Source organism: Pezoporus flaviventris, unplaced genomic scaffold (genome assembly GCF_033815535.1).
Source record: "Pezoporus flaviventris isolate CSIRO_AGI_PZ_B2104156 unplaced genomic scaffold, CSIRO_AGI_Pfla_v1 ptg000150l, whole genome shotgun sequence".
NCBI lineage: Eukaryota > Metazoa > Chordata > Aves > Psittaciformes > Psittacidae > Pezoporus > Pezoporus flaviventris.
Window position 1 is genome coordinate 5,056 of NW_026892698.1, and position 15,961 is coordinate 21,016.

Here is a 15,961-nt window from a genome sequence, read left to right on the forward strand (position 1 = left end):
TCTACAGGACTGAAAAACTCACAATTTGCCCCAAATGTGTAGATACTTTGTCCTCTTTGGATTGCACCTATGAATGGACAGAATTAATGATACATTTCTAAAGAACAAGAGGGAACTCCTGAGGCATCTAAAGTGTGACAATTTCAGTTAAATTCATATGAAGCTATGGGAACTTATGACAAAGAGTTTGTGCATGCTGGCCCAAAATTTCCTGCTGAAAACGATATACATTTGGTAAAATAAGAATGCATTTTCCACTGTCCAGCTGATAGTTAAGAAGATTAATGACTGCTTTGTAGCTCCAATTAAACTCTTATCATCAAGAGGAACCAAACAAGTTTTGATTTCAAAAATACTGCTTAAGAAAGAAGACCAGGGCTGCATAACACTGACATTTTATTAGAATTCATTTGTAACAAATGGAACTTGTGTCAGCAAAGAACTGATTTTCATACAGACTTTCTTTCGCCACCAATGTAACGAAGTAAGAAAATAAAAAGCACGCCTTTCATTCTGTAAAACATTTACGCGTACTACTAATTAGAGGTAATTGTATCTTTTTTAACAAGCCATTTTACAAGGTAATTTTTAAATTTCTTTTAGTCTATGCATCCAAAACAAGAGCAAAGAACACATTTTTTTATTATCTTTGTAAAGACACTCCAAGCTTGAATGGCAAAGCCACGTAACAGATGGTTATGATGAGACCTGCAGCCTTCTGATATCTGTGGAGTATCAGGGCATACACACACACACACAAAAAAAAAAAAAAGGAGAAAAAAAAGAAAGAAAAAAGAAAAAACCTAATAAAACTAAAGAAAAAAAGGAGAGAATAAAAGGAAAAAAAGCAGTTGCATTTTTTTTTTTCCTTTTTACATGTTCTGTGTCTTTTAGATACACATAAGTGGATTTTAGAAGCAGTTTCTTGCAGATGGGTTCAAGTTGTAACATTATTGGGTGTAGAATCAATAGGGCAGTGCATAGTACAAAGGTACATATAGAAAGTGCAAATCTCCCTAGAGGGCCATTCCTTCCTCCAGCCATTTTCTCTACTACCTAACCACACAATTTTTTAAAAAAGAGCTAAATTAAACTTTTGTATAAACCATTTTTATATATTTTATTTTTTTTTTCTCCATTGCAACTAATTATAAAATTAGACGTAACTACACATATAAACAGCAATAAATAACAGCACCATACTGGTTATGCTGATGAAACCAATTTTAAGCTTGGAAACGTATGATGCATGTAAACAAAGATGCTCACTATCCAAATTAATTGTAGAATGACTATATATAAAAAAAAAAGAAAGTGGAATGCACATCAATGATGCTAACATTTATCCTAAGAAACATAACTAAAATGAATATTTAGTTGTACAATGGTTTTCCTCACAAATTGGATCTGCCTTTTTTTTAACTCCCTCATTTTCTTTGGGGCTTGCATAGTCTGCTAGGGAGAACACACTGATGCCTTTACAGATTCAGTGTGCAAGAATCTTCCCTAGTCTATGTTTCCAAAATGATGCTTTTTGATTATCTTGTTTTTCTGATTTTGAGCTGAAGAACACGACCACATGACATAACCTGGGCACTTCAACAGTTATTTTAAAATAGAAATCAAGGAAGAAGAAGAAAAGAAATATAGCGCACATTCTTCTCTGTTTCGGGTGTAAGTTAGAGAATCTCATTCTGAGATAGCCTTCTATAATACTTCTATTCCAAATATATATATTTATGCTTTTGTTTTGATTTTTTTTTCTTTACAAAAGTACTCAAATGCAATGCTTGCTGGAGTTTGGTCTTTCATATTTTTCTTTCTGCTAGTACTGGGAAAAGTTGAAGAAGAAAAGTTGAGGTCACACTGACAAGCCATAAAAATGCTCCTATTTGAAACCCCAAGGAAAGAATTCCTTTGATACTCATGTACTGACAATGGCAGGAGGCATGATGGAAAACAGGGTCAATGTAAACGGCATCCTATTAAAATTCACAAAAAGTACTTTGTGCTGTTCACAGAATTTTCTTTGTTCCCTGGAAGAAAACTAGTGTCATTCTCAAATATTCTGTGGGCTCAGTCTAGGTAGCCTTAAGTGAACCCTCCCACTGAAAGCAATTGCTTGACTTTAACAATCTGTTGACCCAAGTAAATGAGCAGGACTTGGCCCAAAATTGAAAAAAAAAAACAACAAAAAAAAACAACAAAAGATCATAAGCACTGCTAATGTCAACTACTGCTATTGTACTGCTGCATCTCTGCAATGATAACACTCTAACCAGCAACACAGCGTGTTTGAAAAGCCAACGAGAAATGTATTTTTAATTTGTGGGCTCATCTGTTATTGGAAATATGGAAAGATAAAGGGCTTTGACTACCTATATGTTTTGGGTTATCATTTATTACCATCCATACTTGATTAGAAACTGGAAATTCATATTTTTCAAAATTGTCTGATACATGTATTAAAATGTTTGAAAAAATAACAAAGATACAAACAAATCGAACTAAACATAAATGAAGGCTAACCTAAAGAAATGCTATTCAAAATAGGCATCAAATATAAGGCACTCTAAATGTAAAATTAAAATGAAACCCAGCATCCCCAACCAATGTTGTATGCCACAAAACATTTGATTTCACAGAGCAATGTGTGTTTGGCTTTGCCCTGTTAAATACGATAAATGTAAATTATATAGCGCACACTATAGACAGTATACTATTGAATACAGTTTTAAAACATCTTAATACCTAGTATATTACAACATTCTCCGCTCCTAAAGGGATATGCACTGACCTTTCCCACATGCACACCTCCTACATTTTATAATATGATTTCTTATTGCACTATAGTGTTACAAATATTGAACTTCACTGGAAGCCTAGATCACATACTCTTGTGTGTGTGTGCATGTGCATGTGTGCATGAGGGTGTGTGTGTGTTCAAGTGGCAACGTGGATAGAAATATTATTTGGGATAGAGATGATGGTCAAATATCAACGATGTGCATTCCTTGCTTCCCTTTGAAACAGAAGTTTATGGACCTTGGAAATGCAGAGATGATAAAATAGTAGTTTAATATAATTGCAGTATACTGGAAAAAATTCCCAATGCATTGATAAATCTAGGTATGTAAAACCTGAAATGTATATGTGTGAATATCTACCTTTCTGTATCTCTGTAACTACACAGAGATTAGACAAAGGTGGGCAGAAATAGATACATATATATATATAAAGAGAGAGGGTGTGGGTGTGCATGTGTGTGCACGTGTGTGTGTTAGCAGCATCTTTATACTTTGCGCCTCCCTGTTGATTCCAAAGGAAACCAGAAAGCCCCAATTTGATTTAACTGATTACAATTAATATTTTCTTAAAGCAAAATAAAACAAACAAAACTGTAAAAGTAATATCTAACAAAACTGTAGTACTGTAGATAAATATAGGACTGCACAAAAATGTGCACATTTTCAAAGTGTTTAACATTTCTACAGCACAATATTACAGATTACAATTCTACAGCTTAAAAAAAATCTACAGTTTTTAAACAAAAAGATTAAAAGTTATGCAACCTTTTCTTTAATTCACTTCATTGAATGATAAACTCTTGTTAAAAAAAGGAAAAAGTTTACACAGTTAAAAATGAAGCACAGGTCAGCAGTATCTTTACAATACTAAAAAACTAAATCAAGGACTTTCTTTTTAAACATTCCCACATTTTCCCTAAGTGTTATGATGAGCAGTATGATTGGAAGGGGTGATGTTGAAGTAAAGAGTCCACTTTCTTTGAAAAGCCAGGACTTGCACTGAACTGCAGTTCTCAAAATTCCTCTTTGCAACAGCATAAAATCCTGAACAAGATGATCATTCTTTCTGATTAATTTCCTCTTCCCTTTAACTTCAACCAAAGTTGAACCCTTGAGGTATCTGTAAATGAGATCCTTCAGACGCCTCAGTGGTCAGGATTCTTTTATTATGGTTAGGTTATTAAACTGTGAATTCTTGGTCCACATGGAATAGTTTGTTGTTGTTGGGCTTTTTTTGTTGTTGTTTTAAGTATCCCCGCTTTTTTTTTTTTTTTTTTAATTTTTTAATTAATTAATTTTCTATATCCCCAAAAATTGCTCCTTAGCTAAGAGTTTAGAAGTACTTCTAAAGCACATTGTATGGCTCAGAAGCGGCTCTATGGATCTTAAAGGGCCTGCAATAAAAATCCACGATGGGCTTTTATGTTGCATAGTGATCAAAGCTGCCCAGATATTCCAGTGCGGCTCGATAGCAGAACTGGTATTGATCCTGGAGAAAGAAAGATAGACAACAAATGCATCAAAAAGCCAGCTTGTTGGTTGGTTTCTATTTTCTTTCAGCTAAGAGTGAACACTTCGCTGCTACAGACAAATACACCACAGAGGCTTGTGCAGTTCAACAATACTCTCTTGCTGACACCAACAGAAAACCAGCCAGTTACATCATGTGAAGACAGACATCCATTTAATGCAATAACATTTTCCACAGAACACAGCTTCTTTCTGTGCAGAGACTACACATCCATATACTGACCATTTTGTTATTTCTGGATTAATATAACATCAGCATAAAGCTTTCTTCTTATGGGAGCATGTAAAAATGCTTTTCCCCCACATATTTAGGTAGCAACATATCCAAAAAACTGAATAGAAAATACAATGCACTAAGTGGAAAAATCCATCACAGCCTTAAAATGGCGTGCTGTATGGAAAACCACCAGGTTAAAAATGATGTTAAGGATGCAAATGGAATCCCAAACTTCCAGTAATATAGGCTTTTATGAACATGTGAAGATATCTTAGCCTGTGCCAAGAAAAGGCCTAAGAGAGAAATACACAGTTAAGACACCTTCTTTACATGAAACAGACTGCATTTCAACCTACACCTAGAAGCAGAGAAAAGTTCAGCGTGGTAAGAGATTTGTTTATACCCCTGGTGAATTTTGTGCTATTTTATAGCATTTTGTGCTATTCCCAACCCCACCAGCAGTCCTTTTGCACATTTATGTAATATTGCATGGTAAAATGGCACTCATTTTCAACTGCTGTTTAGGGTTTAAGTATTAAAAGAGAAAAAGAAAAAAACTGAAAAGAAATTGCCCCTGAAATCCACCCAAAATATCAGGAAGCCCTGCTTATTTATCTGAAAGTGCTATGTGGTAATTCCACAAGGGTCATACTTGTTAAGACCATAATTAAAATTCTTTCGGAGACCATGAAACACATTGGATATTTGCTTCAATGTAGTGACGTGGTCACTAATAGTTCTTTTCTGCTTCTTGTTGGAACAATGTTGAATGCATTAGATATATGCATAAATTTTATGTGTATGTGTGGTCCACGTGGAATTTAAGTGCTTTGTTTTAGTAAGGATTAGATTTCCTGGCAGTTTATATTACCGAATGACAGACCTGTTTTCTACAGAATCCTGAAAGAAATCAGTACACAACACTTCTATTTTCAGCAGGGGGATGAAAGGTAGCACATGCAGGTAAGTCAAAGTAGTAGGAGAGAGAATATATTGTGTAGCTGAACTCTGTCAGGTAGGGTTCAAGTAGCATAGATTTTCTGTTACTGTAGCTATTTCTTGGAACAAAACTAACAGAAAGCAGTCATTTTTCATTTTGCTTATCAAGAAGAATGATGGTAACTGAAAAGAAATGGAATTAACTCTTCAGATTGGTCACAGTGATTTACTTGGCTAACTGACAAGATTAAAAATAAGTATCTTTATTTTTCATATACTTTATTTTATGAAGCTGCCTTCTTGAAAGACTACCCATGTTTTATACAGCAAGCTTAATTTTCTTGTAGAAAATGGCAAAATGTGGGGAACCATTTTAGATTTCACAGACTGTCATCTAAAGGCTAGTGTCAATCAAATTATACTTAATTAATGTATGACCTAAAATGTTTCCCTTCTCCTGTCCTTCTGCTTGGTTTCCTAACCTATTTGCTCTGGCTTAAGTCAAGCCTCCTATTCAGAAATTTAAGCAGACATTAAGCACAACTGGAAATGTTTAAGTATTCTTTATGACATGACACAGTTCCAAGCATTCAGGCACCAAAAATCAGTTGATACTGCTTAATCCTTTCCTTATTTTTCTAAGGCATTCTTGTTAGCATAGAAATTACTTACACTGGTTTTCCTGAATGTTGAGTTTACCATTATAATTTTCACACCAAAGAGCCACTTACTTGACACAAAGTAAGAAAAACATTTAAATAATGGTGTCAGTCTGAAGCTGTGAATACCACTTTGCTCCCACAACAAAAGACCAAACAGTGGATCCACCTGCAGAAATACTTTACCTCCTTCCTTGTTACCACCCATTTCTGTCAGGAAGCAAAGGTTCAAATAAAAATAGGTAAAGCTTATAAAAGTATTGTTTTCCTTAACTACCACAATTTAGGATCCACTACTGACATAATCTTTTTCTTCCACAGCCTGGAGTATCTACTGCTTTAACAGGAAATAGTCGTTGCAGTACCTTTATGGCAGATTTTAGACTGTAGTCATACAGTCACTTAAGATACAAATGTAAGCACATATTATACAGTCTCTTATGTGTGCATTCTTTGGCTGTGGAAATATCCCCTCTTTTTCATCAACATTGTATATGGATACCATTTTGCTCACCTCTGTCTGTACCATGGCTGGCCGCTGTGTCCTTAACATTTTGACAGTCTGGAAGATGTCTACAACACCTTCATATCTCATTCTTTCTAACACAATGCTCAGGGTTATGAATACTCCAGTCCTTCCAACACCCGCGCTGTTGCAATAAAAGAAGGAAAAAAAGAAAAAAAAAGGAAAAAAGGAATGTTAATTGATAGTTAATGCTGAAAGAATTGTCTGCTTGGCTGTCAAATTATTAGTGGTTACAACACACCATGGGTGTACAGATTTCTATATGGGGAAAGGCTCACTAAGCAAAATTGCACAGCAAACTACCACACTGCATTTGGAAGATAACTGTGCTCAAGCAAACTTCACATGCTACTAAGTACTTCCTGAGTCTCCAGTCTTCATTGCAAAGTGACTTAGTTTATTCATCTAGATATATAGCAATCAGTCATGGTGAAGGAAAATAATGATGTTTGCTGCCAATAATTTAAGCTGGAACTGACAAAAGTAAAAGAAGCCAAAATGTATTTTACTTGCTTTACTTTAGCTCATTCACATATATGCTGTCTTTTACACATCTTCAGTGTGTTAGTTTATCTTCTACTTTGAGCTAGAAATAGTTGATGGATTTTCAATTAATGTTGAAATTGTTCATACACGTTACAACTGAAGTAATAAATACACAAATCCCTTAAGACGCAGCTTTTATTAAAGTCTGGGGGTGTGGATATGTAGCTTTCTACTACTGTTTTGTACACCGTGTCTGTCTACAAAAATGTGAAATACCTTCTTTGAATATATGGCTTGTTTGTGTTCTGTTCTGGCTTGGGTTTCTGTTATTAGCTAAATACCCCCAGGAACAGATAGAAATTCCTGTAATCAATAGCACCAATAGTTATCAGTTATTGAATTTAAACAATTACTTATTCATGAGGACAACTCTTGGACAAAGAGACAAGTAACTACACAGAAAAAAAGATTTCCCAAGTCTGTACTTCTATGGGTGGAAATTAAGCACCCCAACATCTCACTGTGGATGCTAATGATTTCATACGTTTTTCTCCAGTCAGATAGACGTGGGAAGCTGGAGATTTGTAAGATTTATTCAGCAGACAGGCTAGTGAAGAACATGAACAGCTTGGAAAGACTGAAGAACTCTGAACATTGACAGGGACTATGACAGAGATCCAGTGAATTCATAAGACTAGGGCAGAAACTGAATATCTGATGGTATTTTAGTTTTTGGTCTAGATCAGTGTACTTGCAGGGCTATTAAATCTATGTGATTAGATTTAGCAGTTTTGCAAAACCTGTTTTTCTTTGGAGAGCTGAAGCCAAAGGACAGTTGAGAAACAATACGACAAAATATCAGGCTGACAATGCTGGTTTACCTATATGTGATGACAGTGGTTCTGGACACCTAGAGGAACTGAAGACTGGAGTGTAAGGTCTCCTTTCCCTGATGCGGTAAATTAGAAAGCTAGTTTAAGAAACATACTGAAACAAACACTGGAAAAACCAGCACTATAACCTAGCCAGACTTCGTGTGATCTAAGCCTGACAACAGTGTGATCTAAGCCAAGTAGCTGAGAAGGCGACTAGCAAGTGATAGCAGATTGCCATTTTCTGTCCTGTTCAATAGTATAAAAAAGATATAAAAAAAGGTGTCATTTTCTAGATTTGTGTGAGGACTTCTAGCCTCACACTTTAGTTAATTACTTAAAAAAAGACTACACAAAACTCTTTAATTCAGCAAAAGGAGGGAAATGTTCTGCTGTCTTGGGTTCATAAGAAATCAGAAAGTATCTGGAGAAGCCACTTAATGAGGAAGGCAGACAAATATGGAAAGATCTCAGTGCTTGCAAATCCATCAAATGTAGTATTTTGATAAAGTCTGTAGGAAATTGACCCTGTTCCCCTGAAAGTGGCAAGCATACTTTAGCATTGTACAAATTCCTATTAGAAGATGCTTAGGATTTCTGAAGAGTGATGGAAGTCCACATCACTAACAGCAAAATGATGAGCTGATTTCCAAGCCAAAGACCAAACTGAGTTCTACCACAACATTTAACAAAGCAATGCAACATAGGTTTTAAAGATCGTGAAATCAGAAAGTGCTGAAGGCCTTATATTTCATGTTATAGTACGAATCACTGAAGTTTAAACAGTTAGAAACCAAAGCTAGGACACTTTAATGAGTCATAAGGAAGTACTGATGGTTTTATAAGAGAGAAAAGTTTATTGGTAAAAAGTAATCTTGAACGCATGCTAGGAAAGGGTGGTCTTTCTTACTCACCAGTTAAAAGCTGGAATTAAAAAGACTATAAATATCCAAAATTGGTTGAAGTGAAAATTTTGCTTCAAGGTAAATGCTCTTTTACCTATTTTTTAATTAACTGTCTGATGAAGTTAGATATTTTTAAATTGTGATGCACTGATCTATTTGTAAAAATGACAGAAAAGGAGAACATTTTATAATTGTGGGTGGCAGGGGTGTAACACAATGGAAATTTGTAAAAAATGTGTAGAGCGTGAAGGAAACCACAGGAAAGTGGAACTAGGGGGGTTTGGAATTTGAAGAATTTCTCTGTACAGGAAAAATTCTTAAAAATTCATCATGGCACAAACTGAAGACATTATTACTGTAATTCCACAAAGATTAGGAAGTGCAGGTACCCAGGATCTTATGCTTCCTGAAAGAAAAAAAACTTACTAATTTACTAGGGACATATCCTATTTATTTGACTAACATTAAGAAAGTTAATTCATATCACCAATCTCTATATTGTCATTACAATGCTGATAAGACATTTAAACACCAAACCATGATAAATTATACTGGATTTGACTTTGTTTCTACCAAAGTCAATGGCAGAAGTCTCCATAATTTCAGCATGAAAGATCACACCCATTTGAAAGCGAGGTATAATCTACTGAAAGCAGTATTTCAGTGCAGTCACAAGTGGACAAGTTTGCATGGTACAAAGAACTTGGAAGAATACCATCACTTTGCCTTCTTACGTATGCCTGCATAAAGGCATAAATATTGCTTATTACTCCTCTGCTCTCAAAACTCATTAATGTCAGGAAGAATAAGGCTTGCTCTTGTCACAGTTGTCCTTCATTTTCCCTTGCTAAATGAATCCCAAACACTGCTCTGCAATGCTGTTCTCCTTAGCAGGCCATAAAAATTTTTAGGTACATGCAAAAAAATAGGATTCAAGTGGACCAACATATATTCTTTTGTCAGTCTTTCAGATTAGGGGGCATATGGAACTTTCTCAAAATACACTTGTGTTTTAAACAGTTTCTGGTTGTTCCTAGCTTTGGAAGGACAAGAATCCCTCTCCCTCTGTACATTCACATGCTCTAGCAAACTTGTTCATTTTGTCTTCATGTGAAGTACTGGGTCATTACTTGGCTTGCAGGAAGAAATTGGAATCTGTATCAGTATATTGCATCTCTGTTATATAAATAAAAAAGATTTCGTTTACCAAAAATAATTCAGTGTTACAAAAATGAGTAACTAATTTCCTAATGGAATTTATAGAAAACAATTTATTAAATAAGAGATGATAAAGATATTATTTTTGGCCATCTGCTATAGACTGATTATTATAGAGAAAAAAATTAAATTACAAGAATATTAAAAAGGCCCACCCTGGATTACACACCCTGCAAGCTGTTTTTTATCTGCATATCAACTGCAAAGGAATTAAGGGAAGTCATCGTATCAAAAAACTGGCATTACATTCTGAAGTTAGAGCTCACCAATCCAAGTCTCAGTGATTTTTTTATAGGAAATGTCTCTAAACAGTGCTTTCTATTCCATTCCCTTTCTTGAGCAAGCTACCATTTTTATTTGTTTCATCTTCGTTGCTATGAATGTTCTACTGAAGTGAAACTAGCTTGTTTACAGGTAGTAATTCCCACCAATACAACAGCTTTACTTTAAATAAAAAAATATAAAATCAAATACAGAAGCGTGTGATAACGCTCTTCTACTGCTTTCTGTGTGATGCATTGACCAGGTTGTTTATGCCTTTCACTAGAGACTATTTTAAGTGAAGAAAAAATTATGTGCTTTCATATGTTTTAGAAGAATCTTTTGTGTATAAATTGAATATCACAGAACAGTTCCTGTTTTGCAAAGCGGTCCTATGTGTTCCTTTATATATCTATTTGATTGCATTTTCTGATGGTTCACTATGAAATTCTATTTACATGTACAACTATAAAGCAATCAGCAATCAAATTAGAAAAAAAATAAATCTGCAGATGAGTTGTTTTGAGGCTTTGTTTACTTACCTGCAATGAACAGAAATTGGTCCATCCTGACCAAATTGCTCTTTTGTCTTATGAACTTGGCCTATGAAGTCAATAAATCCTTCTCCAGACTTTGGCACTCCTTGTTCTGGCCAGTCAGTGAACTGGAACTGCCTCACTGTTCGGGACTGGCCATCCTTTAACAAAAGACACAAGTAATGTACCCCAAAACTATGTTCCAGGGCTGAAAGTCAGTCAGCCAACAACCAAAAGACAATCACAAGCAAAAGTCATTGAAAAGAGGTGGAAACGGCTAAGATCACATTTATGAAGGCTCTTTTAATCACAGTACTGGCTTGTGCTTTGGACACATTGGTCCAGAAGTGCAGCTTCTGTAACAATATTGCATTGATTCTCTTCTGCACTGGATATGAGAGTTGTCTGACATTCTTCCTGCTTAAAAAGCATGTCTGAGACTAAAGACATCCCATCAGGTTATATGATGTTTTTAGTAAGTGTCGTGGTTTAAACCCAGTCAGGTAACTCGTTCACTCACTTCCCCCCCCTTTCTTGCCCTCCCCCTACTCCCGGAGGGACGGAGAGGAGAATTGAAAAGAATAAGTTAGTTATGTTTTGATTCCTATACACCGCAAGGATACGTAGAATAAGGCCTCCAATCTGACTCTCCATTCCCTATGTATGCCCATTTAGTGCATGGCAGGCATGAGACTTATGAGACTCATTTAGCAACTGCCCTCTGCAGATGATATCTTTAGTAGCATGGTACTTTCTATGAGGTGGACATAACCTGTGAATAAGATGGTTCAAGACAAGCCAGCTGTTTATAAAAGCATCCACTTCCCCTCAGTCATTGTAATTTCATGCACTAATAGCTTGGACTCAGTACAAAATCAGAAGAAGGCCTTCCTCTCTCAAAACAAGTTGGCTGAAGCTGTTAATTCCCTTTGGTTAGGAATACTAAAAAGACTGTTTAAAACTGCAGGACACTGCAGCATGGTTATTTCCATAATGAAGGCATTGGAAGTATTAAATGCCAACTGCTGCTGTATGCTATTAAATGTATAAATGGTCAGGACACATAAATAGAGAAAATAAAGTACCAATGGATTAAGTAAATTTGGTCTGAATTTTCAAGCTTTGTTCTTGATGATTTCGACACTGTCAAACTGCATACCTAAAATTAAAAGCATGGGCATAAAAGCAGGAGCATGAGCTACTGATGTGAATTTGTGCCTCTGGACATGTTTCCTAAGCACCTATCTTGCCATGGCTTCAAAATGGTCTAAATGAAGCTCTTGAAAAAATGAAATTATTACAGGAGATCCACCCAAAAAGCAACAAGTTATGGTGTAGGCAAGAAAACTATTTTCTTTTTAATTTTTCCTCCACCACAAGCACTTAGTAATTACAGACCTCTGAAAGGAAATAGAAGGGATTTTAAATATAGCCAAAGCTTTTATGTTTTCTCTGGTATTGTGGGTTTTTGCCTCCCATGTCTCCGATGAGTAAGGAAAATAGAAAATACATGTATGTGCGCCAGCCACTGCTCCGTAAGAGGACACATACACACTTCTCTGACTTATTTCTTGGACTTACTATCTCTTATATTCTCACTAGACCGCTGCTACAATTTAGCAGTCTATTTCTGTGGAACGTTTTTGCCCACTTAAAAAAATAATTAATTAAATAAATAAATCTGTTTGAAAACATTTACCCAATTTTATTTCTTGTGGGCATCAAGAAAAAGAACTAAATATTTTCTCTGAAAATGGCATTTTGTTAATGCAGACTTCTCTCAAAATGGTGCCTGTGATCCCATTTTCCCAAAGAAGACAGAATGAAACTGCAGCCTTCAGATGGCCTTAGGCATGACATTGATTAATCAGTAAGACAAAACAATAGGTTGTTTCCCTTCAAAATAACCTCACATTCTTCTGAAGTGAAGAAAACCTTAAAACTGACTCAGTTCAACATGCTGGTTAAGGAGACAGAAACTCTTCAGCAAGTTCTGACCCTGACAGGAATTATGCTAGAATAACAGTAACTTCTGAGAGAAGAAAATAAGTTTTACTAAGTCTACACTGTCATTGGGAAGACCACAAATTTCTATGTGCAAAATAGATTTGATGGTAAATATTTATTTTTGAGGTGTGTCTATATCAATTGTGTTGGTATATTTCATGATCATTAAGTCCAGTGCAAGTCTGTGAAAACTGTTCTGATCTAGTTTTAATGGCAATATTTTCTGTTATTTAATGCAATTTAATGAGCACAGAAGTAAACTTAGTCTAATGGTAGAGTACCATAAAAACATACTGGGAACTGATCTGCAATTTCTTACACAGTTCCCTTTGCCATTGACATTAGAAACAGCGCTCCTTTCTTTTAATGAAATGCTTGCCAATAGCAGTCCAAATACAAATGCCAAATTTTGTTAAAATCTTTACTTGTGACAGTTTGCACAGTTAGTTATGAAAACTTGAACTTTGAGATTCCCTGTGGAGCAGAGTGCTTTTAATGTATCATCCTATTGATTGGCTGATGATTTGGAGTTCTTCTTGCTCTGCACAAAGGATATTCAATTGTCTTTTGATGAGGATAGAATTTATAATAAGAGTTATTATTAATATTTTAGCTTTAAATGAGACTGCTCCAACATACTGACCTTGGAATTTACAGAGAAAGTGAGTGTAAAGCAGTCAGAAGCCATAGACAGAAACAGTTACAGAGGTCAGTTTCACCTTACAGAAATTCACAGCTTTGTTTCAGAAACAACAGAGAGCTCCACACCAAAACTTGCTGCTGACACCTCAAAGGCAGTGTACTTCTTTTCTTGTCCCTGGTGAATAATTTCCCTGCTTGGCTTGGCCAGAACATGGCTGGTATTCTAACATTATGGATGGTTTTTGAGATAGCGGGGAGAGGCTGGCTGTAACCACTGCAGCATTTACTCAATAATGCAACAATTTAGCTAGATGGCCTCAGTTACTGGGTGTAACAGACATAAAAGCCTAACTACAACAAAACTATAATGTACATTTTGGTAAGTAGTAGCCACTGCTTCCATTAAATTTGGGAGGAGGTATAGTTTTCCAGCACATCAAAAAAATGTAAGATGGCCCTGTTAGCTTGCCAGTGCATTGTTTAACTAAATTTGGCCCATGAATGTAAAGACATTTTTAAGATTTGAGAAGCAATTATATGTGATGGCAAAACTCCACAATAGCCACTGCCAAGGTGGACGTTTGCTTTTTAAAGTAAGTGTACTAATATCAGGTCCAAAAAAATGATTTCGGGCAAATTAAGTTATTTGACTCTTTAAGAATTTTTACTGGTTTTCTAGCTATAAGTAAACAGAATTTTGTAAATACCCTAGTTCTATAAACTCTTGAAAGAACTTTTTGGAAATACATACTGTTTGGAGATACTTCAACTACATCTGTACCTTTTTGTTATCATTGTTATTTTGTGATCTGAGCTTGGTGAACTATGTCACGTAAGAGCTCTGCCAGCTTGAGATGGAACAGATTTTTTATAAATGATCAATGAAAACTTGTCAGCACAGTTGTCGTGGAATTGGCTTTCACTGCCTACGCTTACAAGTGTGGCTAAAGGCTGAACTTAGGAGGTTGCTGACCTCCATTTTTGTTAAGTACAAACAGGTTAAGGTTAGAGAAGATGTAAGTGATATAAGGATCATGTGATCCTTACTTAGACTTCAGACAGAATGAAAGTCAGATGAAGTTTGTCTACAGTTTCTTCCAAAACACACTCACCTATGTCGCATTTGCTAAAATAAATTTTTTATGTGCTGACTCAGTTACTGACTATACTGTTTAATTAATTGTCAGTAGTACCTAATTTTACTTGAAGCTTACATTAAAAGCAGCAGTCTAGCTAACTATGAGAAAGCCTACTGTTGCGGATGCTGGCTGGCAACTCCTAGTAATCACTCATTCCTGGACAGTACATCCTGCTATTTTACTTGAATAAATAGTATTCTACAGCTTTTACCGAAATGGAGGCTGTCAGTAACTTTTCTTTCCATGCAGACTAAAGTCCTACAAACCACAAATCTGAGAAATGCCAGATATATATTTAAAATTTATGTATATTTAATCTTAGATAAGTTCTCAGTTTTGAACTCAAGAATTCGGGTAAGAAATACAGTATGAAAATGAGGATGCTAGGGTCACAGCTGCACATATCTAGTCTGCAGATATACATGAGTGTTGAAAATATGCTATGCCAAAAATCAAATTATAATGTGCCGAGCTTGTCAAGCTTTTCTTACAAATGCTATTTGCTGTGCAGTTTTTAAATCTCAGCGTATTAACCTTCATACTCACTCAGACAAGAGGGTGGTGCAAAACAACATTTTTACAGCTGTAAGTGACAAAAAATTGCCCCCAAAAGGATCAAAGGAAAAATAAGGAAAAAAGCAAAATGGTCCTCAAATCATCTAATGCATTTTGGCATACATAGTTATTCAGGACTCTACAAAGATGTGCTGCCTAGATGTTAGATCTGAATGAAGCCAGTTGTTCTTACACAATCTTGTAGAAAGTACACCCCTAGAGTTTTTCTAATAATAATTATAAAAAGAAAGGGAGAGGAAAAGAGAGAGCTTGACATTATCTTTTAAACTTCTGTGAACTAGTGTAATGCTCTGTTAACTTACCCTTGCATCTGTAACCTTGAATTCCCTCAGAATATACTGTGGCATGTTGTACTCTGCCATTGGATCTACCACAAAATACTGATATCTGGCTGAGCGCTCTGCAGGCCAGTACTGGTGGCATTTTTCCTACAAAATAAGGAAGCAAAATATATTTCCTGTTGCTTGAGACCACTACTATAAACTGGGATAAACCCTTTTTTACTGAGAGAAGTGTAATACTCGTGGAAAGAGCCATTAGTGACAGGAACATGAATTTTGTCTTACTGTGAACATAAAGATCCATACCTAGAATAAATTTGATCTCTCTGATGACTGTATACCTGAACTTGTTTATACGTC

At 35.6% G+C, this 15,961-nt stretch overlaps 1 protein-coding gene across 37 annotated transcripts in view; it reads right to left on the minus strand.

Moving 5' to 3' along the window:
* Positions 1 to 379: 379 nt before the first annotated feature.
* PTPRD (protein tyrosine phosphatase receptor type D) overlaps positions 380 to 15,961 on the minus strand; it is a 601,423-nt gene continuing 585,841 nt past the window's right edge. For all 37 annotated transcript variants that reach the window (XM_061479480.1, XM_061479517.1, XM_061479518.1 and 34 more), the window contains 4 exons: positions 15,623 to 15,748; positions 10,963 to 11,117; positions 6,667 to 6,802; positions 380 to 4,296 (listed from right to left, as the gene is read on the minus strand). In XM_061479480.1, the coding sequence (XP_061335464.1) occupies positions 4,228 to 4,296; positions 6,667 to 6,802; positions 10,963 to 11,117; positions 15,623 to 15,748 (486 nt within the window). In that variant the 3' untranslated portion in view covers positions 380 to 4,227. The remainder of the gene's footprint in view (positions 4,297 to 6,666; positions 6,803 to 10,962; positions 11,118 to 15,622; positions 15,749 to 15,961) is intronic.